The sequence below is a fragment of the Lotus japonicus genome, chromosome 5 (genome assembly GCF_012489685.1).
Source record: "Lotus japonicus ecotype B-129 chromosome 5, LjGifu_v1.2".
Taxonomy (NCBI): domain Eukaryota; kingdom Viridiplantae; phylum Streptophyta; class Magnoliopsida; order Fabales; family Fabaceae; genus Lotus; species Lotus japonicus.
The window spans coordinates 37,422,493-37,433,074 of record NC_080045.1 but is presented as its reverse complement, the minus strand read 5'-3'; the positions used below and the strand labels follow the sequence as shown (position 1 = coordinate 37,433,074).

General features: G+C 38.7%; 2 protein-coding genes and 1 non-coding gene across 3 annotated transcripts; all 3 read right to left on the bottom strand.

Moving 5' to 3' along the window:
- Window positions 1–481: 481 nt before the first annotated feature.
- LOC130717900 (chaperone protein dnaJ 6-like) lies at window positions 482–3,133 on the bottom strand. Its single transcript, XM_057568299.1, has 8 exons — window positions 2,784–3,133; window positions 2,381–2,479; window positions 2,189–2,290; window positions 1,896–1,955; window positions 1,698–1,804; window positions 1,530–1,612; window positions 1,199–1,289; window positions 482–1,113 (listed from the first exon to the last, which is right to left on the bottom strand). The coding sequence occupies exons 1-8, from the start codon at window positions 2,880–2,882 to the stop codon at window positions 840–842; spliced, it is 915 nt and encodes a 304-aa protein (XP_057424282.1). The 5' UTR covers window positions 2,883–3,133; the 3' UTR covers window positions 482–839.
- A 1,378-nt stretch (window positions 3,134–4,511) lies between these two features.
- LOC130721201 (pentatricopeptide repeat-containing protein At3g49740) lies at window positions 4,512–7,115 on the bottom strand. Its single transcript, XM_057571955.1, has one exon. The coding sequence runs from the start codon at window positions 6,879–6,881 to the stop codon at window positions 4,668–4,670; it is 2,214 nt and encodes a 737-aa protein (XP_057427938.1). The 5' UTR covers window positions 6,882–7,115; the 3' UTR covers window positions 4,512–4,667.
- Window positions 7,116–10,475: 3,360 nt separating this feature from the next.
- LOC130721592 (small nucleolar RNA R71) lies at window positions 10,476–10,582 on the bottom strand. The gene has a single exon (XR_009013520.1). It is a non-coding gene; the product is annotated as a small nucleolar RNA R71 (small nucleolar RNA).

Sequence of the window (10,582 nt, the reverse complement as noted above, 5' to 3'; positions counted from 1 at the left end):
AATTATGTTTCCATTGTTGTAATATTCTGATCCTTGGAAATTTTGTTGTTGTGACAGATTGTCAAATAACCTTAATAGAATTCGAAGGCACCGGTAACAGATTACCAATTCTCCGATAACAACAGATTAGCACACGTTAAAAGATTAACAAAACTTGCTATTAAGATTTTCAAGCTGTGATTTTTTTTTTTGGATTCACCCCTCTTAGTGTTTACAATTTATAACTACATTGCCTGGATAATTGAGAACAAAATGAGTTCAACTCTTGTTCCTTATACCCTTTATTTTAAAAACACTAATATTCAATATATGACATAGGTGGGGTAGAAAAATAATTTTATAATTTTATAGTTTTAGTAGTTATAAGTGTTTCCATTCCATCCCCCTTCAATTAGGGGGGTATAAACATTGATGGTAAATAACGAAATGTGATGGAACGGACTCTATCACCTTCCACCTCATTTAACAAAACCAAACAATAGAACATAAAAACACTCCCTTTCATTCCATCTTCAAACATAGCTGTATCAAAGCAGAACTTAAATGAGAAGTAAACATTGAAAACATAATATAAGTAACCAATACACTGTGAATCTGAGATTTGGTACTGATGCTCCAAAAACGGACGCAAGCAGATCAGAGAAAAATCAATAAACATACAACAGGCCTAAGTTTTTAGGAACTTTCCTGCTCTATAAGCCTTCACAATAACCAGCAACATTAACTTAGAAATGTAACAACTACCCCTAGTTCAGCAAAATAGATAAGAATTCCCTCTAATAATAGCTGAAGAACGCTCACACTCAAAGAAACAAACTAGACATAAAATTATAAGTAGGTTACTTTAGTTTTGACTTTTTTGAGGACCTTCGGCTTTCAAGCTTTCTCTGTGTAGCTTCAAAATCCTCTTCAGAGGGCCTTGACTTTTTTGAGGACATTCGGCTTTCAAGCTTTCTCTGTGTAGCTTCAAATTCCTCTTCAGAGGGTTCTGGCATTTGACGTCCACCATATTTTGAAATTAGAGATGAGAACATAGAATCTAACCGGTTTTTCCGCTCATGTTGTCGCTGTGATATCATAGCGTACAAGTCCGTTCCTGGTTGCTTTTTCGATCTGCAGAAGATTTTAACATGTGATTATTCCAAAATTAGTGTAAATAACAAAGGTCAAACGCCCAAACCCTGCCTGATAAACTTACTCTGCCCTTGGCCTCAATGGACTAGTAGGTGGTTTGATTTCTGATATTTTCTTTGCCCATTTCTTGTAGGCTTTTTTCTCCTTTAGTTCTCCTGCAGATATAGAGAAGAGAGGGAAACAAGCATCAAGGAAATCGTCAAGCAACACAAGTGAAATACATTCCCATATTTATATGCTGAAAATCTCTGCTAAAAGTAAAACTCTCCTTTCTTATGGATGTCAAGATCTATCTGACATCTCAAAATTCTGTCACTCTTTTACAATAGTGAAGCCTACATCTGAGAAAATTTCAGATTAAAATTGGGGCCAATAAAAGCAAGTGATATTCTTACCAGCAGCTATAGCCTCATCAAGAATATCCTTGTATCGGTGTGAGTCAAGTTTAGGATCCGAACAAAGCATTGAAGAAAATAGCCTGCCAAGGGAAGTTACTCCATATATCAAAATTGACATCTTTTACAAAGAAAAAAAGGCTCTTGCTCATCACAATGCTTTATTACCTGTTCATGTTACCCTTGCACTTCTTGTACAGGTCAATCAAATCCTTCTTCTCAGATTCAGATCCCCTATAGTTCGCTTGAAACTCCTCAATATCCGCTTCAGTGACCTATTATCATATAATATAAAACTACACAACTTGAAAACAAGCAGAGTACAAGGACTGAAAAAATATCATAAATTGAATATGAAGCAAGTACCTTCTTGTACATTGTTCTGAAATATTCTCGAAGATTCTGAACAACATCCCCTGCAAGGTCCTGATTTCAGAAAAAAATTAAATGAGCTGTCAATGTCAAGGACAAAGTTTTATCCTGAAAAGCTAATTTTCCATTCTGTTGTAGTGTGTTGTGCAATAAAATTGCAACAATGACGCGATCAAAGTTTGCTTTGAAGCTAACAAATAACAAAAATCAAGAAATGGGCAAAGTACAAGTCCATCATAATGTGGCTTCATTAGCTACTTTGCCGCTGTAAATATTGAAACACTTACCGCATCATCAACAGATCCAGTCTGATCATAAATGGCCCGTTTTTCCTCATCCCCAAGTATCGAGATAACATTTTGCAATTGCTGAAACTTGGCCTTAGCTTCCTGCAAAGTACGACCCATTAGAACCACAAAGATCTAAAATCATAACAAACCGATCAAAGCAGGGCAGGAAAACATCGAACGAAACACCACCTCATCACCAGGATTCTTATCCGGATGCAGCCTCAATGCCAACTTGTAGTATGCCTTCTTTATTTCCTGTTGTGAAGCTGTGCTCTCCACACCAAGAACCTAAATGCAAGCAATGAAGCAATGGGTCACAGTCCAAAACACCCCTGTGCAGTAATAACTAGATAGAAACTCAGAATACAACAAAACCAAAAAAGGGGTATAAAATTAAATCAAAATGAAGAATGGTTATTATGGTTGTCTTCTCATGGTCTTCAAATTTCTTCAACAAGTGACATCAGTGAAATTTGGTGTACAATGCAAGGAGCATAGACTAATAGAATAAAAAATCATGGAAAATTTTCCAAGCAGATACAGATTCATATTAAGGGAAAAGATAAGAAGAATCAAATAGTGTATAGGGTACCTGATAGAGGGAATTTTCGTTGTGATTGTTGGAAGGGTTGAGTTCAGATTCGGTTTCTTCCTCATCATCGGAAACCCTAACTCTCTTCTTCTTACCCATTTTCGTAACTCAGTATATCCTTGCTCGGGGGTTTTATTATATGAAGGAGTATGTATGTGCGATTGTAGTTATTTCAAATCAATTTCATGTTAGTATAAATAAATAATTGGAAAAAAGGAAATAAAAAGGGATTGGGCGCTCCTCAATTTGTTCCCGCCATTTGCTTCTGGCGCCCGCGTTCATATTCTGCTGCAGTTGGACAATAAAGAAAAAAAAAATTTAGGCTAAATTATGTTTGAAGTTTCTGAGATCGTAAAGGAATTAAATCGGGCTCAACCATGCAATTGAACTTGGACACACGGATGTGATTTGTTTCACTGATTGCTTTGCTTGTAAGTGGGAATTGGGTTTGTCACCCCACCTATTGGGTTTGCCACTTTATTCAATACGGGATTTAAAGTTCCATATCAATACGGGATTTAAAATTCCGTATTTATTTTAGTATGCAATGAATGGTTGAAAATGTGTCAGACATGCTCAAATACAGTACGGTTTTTTAAGTTTCGTATTGAATACGAAACTTTAAATCCCATATTGAATAAAAAGTGGGGTGCAAACTCAATAGGTGGGGTGACAAACTCAATTCCCCTTGCAAGTGGTATCTGTCCTCCAACCATCCTTTGATACAACCCACTACTAGGATCGTCAAGTCATTGATCATGTGCGCTGCACCATGGGAGGTACACAACGTTGTGGGATTAGGAGTATTGCAAGGGAGAGAAATAACACGGCAGACCAACTGGCACGGGAAGCGGCTAGTGAGGGCTCACAGCGACGTGTTTGGAGCAACCCTCCATCTAATGTCTATGCTTTGCTTTATTTAGATGCATCTAGTTAGTTTTGTTCTGTCTTCTTCCTCATGTAACCAAAAAACAATTGGGTTCCTAGAAATTTTTTATTTAAAATGTAATTTTTGAAATATTTCTTTAATCAAATTATCATTTTGCTCGATTTTGAACAGTCAACTGTGTAGTGACAAACCTAATCAGTTGAGGATGGTCACGTGAACTTTTCTCACATCAATTTAAGTTCTTATAAATTTTTAAAATAATATTTTAGTTCCTCTTCATCCACCACCATCTTCTTCCACTTCTTTCTTCTTCAATTCCCATCCAAATGATGAAATTCTTTTTCTCGTAAGCTTCTGCGCACTTGCATGCTTTCTCAATAAAACCAGACCACCGACCACCACTCCTTCCCTCTCTCCATAGCCGTGCGGCCTCCACACAACCACTGGTCATCTTCAGGCATCTTCATCACCATCACAGACACCTCCTCGTTCCATATTTGTGAAACACCACTACATCAACCCCCTCGCCACCATCGATTCACCACCACAGCTGCCTCCTCTATCCAAATCGTGCGACCACCTCCTCTACCCGTGGCACTGTCGTCGCTCTCTCCCCTCAGATCGCACTGCCACCTTTCCTCCTTCCCATCGAGCCGCCATTTTTGTTGCTGCTAAATATAATATTTTTTGCAGCTAAAAATGTTTTTTTTTTTGATGTTCTAGTGTCCATAATAGAGCCCATATTTGGGCAATTTTAAAAGTAAGGACAATTATATGAACTAAGATTACATTACACATGTATAAAACCATAGTACAAAAGTACAAAAATAAATCAAAATACAAAAACCCTTTATCTTATTCCTACCATAATTTAATTGTACTGTTTTTTTAGGGAAGGGAATGCGGAAACTTATAAGAAGTTCTCCCCTTATTTGGGAAACCCATCACATTATGCTCATGCTTATACATTTACAAGCACCTATAACTTGCAAGTCCTAGGTTCCGATCCAACTGCAGCCAGGCTGCTTTGTTGTCCCAAATTCTCTCATCATATCTCTAAGATTAGCTGCTTCTTCCCACTGGCCGGCAGCTGCACAGATATTTGATAAAAGCACATAAACTGATGGATTGTTATGGTCTTTTTCCAGGAGAAGTCTGGCAACCATTCTTCCTAGCCTTAAATTACCATGAGCTGCACAAGCACTGAACAATGACCAGCAGATATTAGAATTTGCTCCAAAATATCCACCTTTAATTAATCTTTCGGCCTCTTCAAGGTATCCACTGCGGCCCAGCAGATCAACTATACAAGAAAAATGATCCACACTGGGTACAAATCCGTAAATGTTCACCATCATATCAAAAATACGGGTACCATCATCAACTAAACCTACATGACTACAAGCTGAAAGAACAATAGTAAAGGTCGCGTGGTCTGGTTCGATTCCAGGTGAGATCTGCATTGCCTCAAAACAGCACACAGCTTCTTTGCCTTGTCCATGTTGTGCGTAAGCAGATATTAGAGCATTCCAAGAGATTGTATCTCTTTTCACCATTGCATTAAATACTCCCAACGACCCGTCTAAAGATCCACATTTGGCATACATTGTGACCAGGGCATTACCCAAAGAAATTTCTGAAGAAAAACCATGTCGTAATATGTAACCGTGAACCTGTTTCCCATGACTCATGGATGAAGTGCTAGAACAAATGCTCAAAATAAGACTGAGGGAATAGGCATTTGGCTTCAGAGGTGTATTAAGTAACGCAGAGAATTGCTCTAACCCTTGCAGTGGGCATCCATTTGTGAGGAATCCAGATATGATAGTATTCCAGGATATCAAACTTTTATAGGGAAGATTAGAGAAGATTTGTAAGGCCCAATTTATCCTTCCATTTCTGCAATATGCAGCAATCAATGAATTCAAAACTTCAACTTTCATAAGCCCAATTTTCGATAGGAGGGAGTGGACCATCTCCACAACTTGCAAAGAGTCTGAGGCACCTAGCAGACTTCCATAAGTAAACTCATCTGGTTCAATTCCTACCCTCCTCATTTTCAGATAGGTTAAGATTGCTGTTTCGTTAAGATTCTCTTGAAAAAACATTGAAATCATTATGTTCCATGAAACAAGATCCCTTTCTTCCATTCTCTCAAAAATATTTTGAGCTTCATTGACCTTCCCAAAGCAGGAATACATGGTCATCGTTGCATTGTTCACAGCAGTATAAGCATCAAACCCTGTTTTGATAGATTGTGCTTGTGCTTGACAGCCAACCCTCAGAGAAGAGCAAGAGCTCATGACACTCACAAAGGTAGCTTCCATTGGACTAAAACACGCCTTTTGCATATCTCTGAACATTACAAAAGCATCTTCATTTCTATCCACGCGCACAAGACCATCTATCATTGCATTATACGTAACATGATCACGAAGCCCAGCTTCTACTTCCCCAAACACCTGATAAGCATCCACAACACATCCACAGTTAAAATACATAGTGATCAGAGAATTAACCACAGAAGTCCTAGCCAAGAAACCACTTCTGATAACCACTGAATGGACATGCCTTCCAAAATCCAAAAGCTCCACAGAGCACAAACTAAGCATGCTGGTGAAGGTGTAACCATCAGGCCTAACACCTATTTTCTGCATATCCCTGAACAGATCAAAAGCAACATCATCATGCCCATTATCGGCGCCGCACCGAGTGATAATGGCATTCCAAACAGCCACATTGCTCCTGTTTGGCATTTGATCAAACAGCTTAAGGGCATCACCAACATGGCCCAGTCTAGTTGAAGCAGACAGCATTGTGGTCCATGAATAATCATCTGGGTATTCAATTTCTGCAAAAGCACGTTCCACAGAAGCAAGGTCCTCAGCTTTGGCGTAGAGAGAGAGCAAAGAGTTCGCCACATGAGAGTGCGCTTTGAGGCCGGTTCGGATGGCGTGGGCGTGAAGCTGGTTCCCGAAGGTGGTGGCGGTGGCGGCGGGGCGGGTGTTGGCGGAGGCGGTGATGGCGGTGGAGAGGGTGTAGTGGTCGGGTCTGAGAGTGTGGGATGAGTGAATTTGGGTGAAGAGTTTGAGAGACTCGGTGTGTTGATTTGAGCGAGTGAGTGTTGCGAGCAAGTGGTTGAGTTTGAGGATTTGTTCGCTGGAAATGGTCGTCGTCGACATCTGCCGGGAAAACCAGCACTTCTTCATCAGTCATCTCTCTGATTCTGTATTGCCTTTGGTTGGTTGCCTACCAGATTGTGAGTAAGTTTTTGGACGGGGAACAACTCAAGAAAATAGGTTTTCTAAACATCAATGAGAATTGTTACTCACACCCCTTCACATTTATTTAAATCCCTCTAAAAGTATGAAATTTTAAAATGCCCTTAATGAAAAAAATCATAAAAATTTCCCAATCTCCATCCTCACATTCTCTCTCATCTCCTCTTTCCTCTTTCTTCCCTCACCAACACCACCACCACCACCACCCATGTTTATCTTCATACCCATCATCATACCTGACCTCCATCTTCTCCTCTTTCTATCGTCGTCGTCAATCTCATAATCGCTGTTACAGTCGTTATTTTTAGAATTGCTTTTTTTTTTCAACTAAACGTACTTTTAAGGTGCGTGATTCACGCACTTTAGAGGTGTGTGAGATATCAGATGGTTTTTAAAAATTATGAGATCACCACAGTAAACTAAGATAGAATATTTTGAGATTTATGGTGGAATAAAAATTTTCAAGATTCGAAATAAAATACCAGACGAAAGAATTTGGCTAAATTTAACCAAGCTTATGGTCGAAGGCGATGAAGGATCAATTACTTTATTTTTCTCTTCAACTTTTTAATTGACTCCGTCTTGATACGAAACTGCAAGAAAATCAAGTTTTTCTGACTCAAACGTCCCGCAGTGCAAAAATCCTTATCAAACAATAGAATTTCCAAATTTTGATTGCAGAATAGAGCTCAAAAAATGATCTTATTACCTTAACCAAGACGTGACATTCCCAAATTCCTTCCAGAAATTAAACATAAAATTAAAGAGAGAAATATGTGTGTTTCGCTCGCACTTTCAAGGTGTGTTACCTACGTGCGTAGGTAACACACTTTTAAAAGTGCGTAGGAAAAATTTATAAGGGCCTTTTCGGATTTTACGAATATAATGGGGGTTGGAATAAATGTGAGGGGCGTTTGAATAACAATTCCCAAATTGAAAAGGTAATGTTCACCCCCAATTCCACCTCTACAACACATTGAGAGATACAATAGAAGTAAATTAGAGAATGTTCAATGTACATTATGCGAATGATGTTTTTATATGAGAACGTAAGAATAAATTATGATCCTTAAATTTAATAATTAATAATCCTTAGTAAAAATAGCATTCTCATAAGAATATCCTTAGTAATATATGGTGAGTGAGGTGATATGTAAAAAGAGATATGAAGATGAAAGTGGATGTAAATGTTACGAGGGGTGTGAATACATCAATGTCATGAGAAATAAACTAGGAGGCCTTTAAATAATAGGAAAATGTTACCCTAAAAAGATAAATTGCTTTTAACTTGAGTGGAGCCATTAGACTTGAAATGAAGGCTTAGGTTTCCGAATGGCATTGTGTATCATCTCCACTGCCTTAAGTATGAACATTTTCCTCTTCTTCTTAAAACTTGTCCAAAGGTGAGGCAAGATAGGAGGAGGAGACCTTTTAGATTTCAAGCTGCTTGGGTATCTGATAGTCAGTTTCCCCAGTTTGTAAAGTCTGCTTGGAACCTTGTGGCGTGTTGGAATGAAACGCTTAGTTCTTTGTAGTCTAAATTGTGTGGTTTGAAAAGAAGATTGTTAAATATGTTTAATGGCATTTCTAGATCTCTAGGTAATGGTAGTGATGACCCTAGTTTAGTAGTGTTTTTAGGGTCATTTCGTAGTTTCTTTTTAGTCTTTTTATTGAGTCTCATGTAGTGTTTCATGCATTTTTATCTTTCTTTGAGTTTTTATTTTGTTTTCGTAAATTTGTAGTTTTATCAGGGACCTTTCTTGCATTTTAAGTAAGTTTAGGACTTAAAATTGTTTTCCACTTAATTGTGAGGACTTTAGTGCTTTTAATCCTTTGAGTTTCTTGATTTTATTCCTTAGCTTGGGCTCTAAGTACTTCAGGTGGTAACTAATGAAGAAGGAAGGTCAAAGGGCTAGGAGAATTGATGGAAGCATTCAAAAGGAGTAAAAGAGAAGATGGAAAGTTTTTATGTCTGGGGGCTGAGCGCCCAAGCGCTGGGGCTGAGCGCCCAGGCGCCAGCACTCCAGAAGCTTCTTGTTTGTTTCTGCCATATGGGCGCTCAAGCGCCTCAGGGCAGCGCTTGAGCGCCCCAGTTCGCCCAGATTGCTTATAAATTGACTTTTTGTCATTTCTTTTGTAACTTTTGTCATTTCTATACATTCCTAAATAAGTTAGAAGTAAGGTTAGGCTCTGGAGCTTGAGGAGAAGCTTTCTCCAGGTCCATGTTCCAGGTTTCATCCTTTCTTTCTTGTATGGGTTCTATAGCCATGCTTGGCTAAACCTCTTTTGCTTTGGGTTTTTGGTAAGACTTATGATGTTTTAATCTTAATTCCTATTTCTATTCATCAATCTTCTGAGTAAACCCTTGAATCCCATATCCATGCTTTATGTTTCAAGTTAGAACGCGTGCTAGCTTTATGCTTTTCAATAATAGAACGGAAGTTTGTTATAGATTAGGGACTTGTTGTGCGATTACCTCTTCTATGCTTGCTACTAGGAATAGAGGAAGGGTAGGGGTTTGTTGATCTGAAATTGAAAACTTAATGCCTCAAACAATTTTTTAACTGCACAAGGAATTGGGCTTATCATTTGATTTCAGAGTATTACCTATGCGAGGCATCGATAGGTAGTTGTTTAGATTATAGCATCAAGGAGAGACTCGGAGTTTGGTGGATAGAATAAGTTGATTAGAACTGAATTAGTTAAGCAAGAACCCAAGGCATGCTCACCATTGTTCTTCACACACTTATCTTTGTTAGATTTATAATTAATCAACTTAACAATCAACCCTTAAAACTGAATGTTATTTGCTTTCCAACCTTGAACTTGAATCTTAAACCAAATTCACATTCCAATTCTCTGTGGTTCGATAAATTAAAACCGGGTAGATTCTGTCCACTTGCAGATTGACCAACAAGTTTTTGGTACCGTTGCCAGGGAATTGTTTGTGGTTTGTGGTTTTTGGTTTAAGTTTTTAGTTTGTGGTTTTATTTTTCGTTTATAACTTGTCTGGAATTGGTGCTACTGATCTTTCTCTGTTTTAGAATCATTTTCAGGTTTAGCAATATGACGGAGGAAGAGATGCAAGCCCATATTGAGGCAAAGATCCAAGAGGGTATCACCCTCCGATTGAGTGAGCAAGAAGCTAAGAAAGCCAACCGATCTCTTCGGGAACTCACTTCTTGCTCCATTAGTTATGACTACCCCGGGAGCATTGTCTTCCCCGAGGGAGTATGGAACTTTGAGCTGAAACCGGCATTCATCAACTTGGTGAGCCAAAGCCAATATGGCGAAGGTTCCTCGGAAGACCCTCATGCTCATATGGAGAGGTTCATCCATGATTGTAACACTTATCGGGTGATTAATGTTCCCTCGGATGCAATACGGTTCAGCATGTTCCCATTTTCTTTGAAGGATGCAGCAGAGGATTGGCTAAATTCACAACCTCAAGGGAGTCTAACCACTTGGGAAGACCTTGCAGAAAAATTCACAACGAGGTTCTTCCCAAGATCTCTTTTGAGGAAATTGAAGAAAGACATCATGAATTTTGTGCAAACCGCTGAAGAGAATCTCTATGAAGCTTGGGAGCGCTTCAAGAAGCTCTTGAGGAAATACCCTCAACACAATCT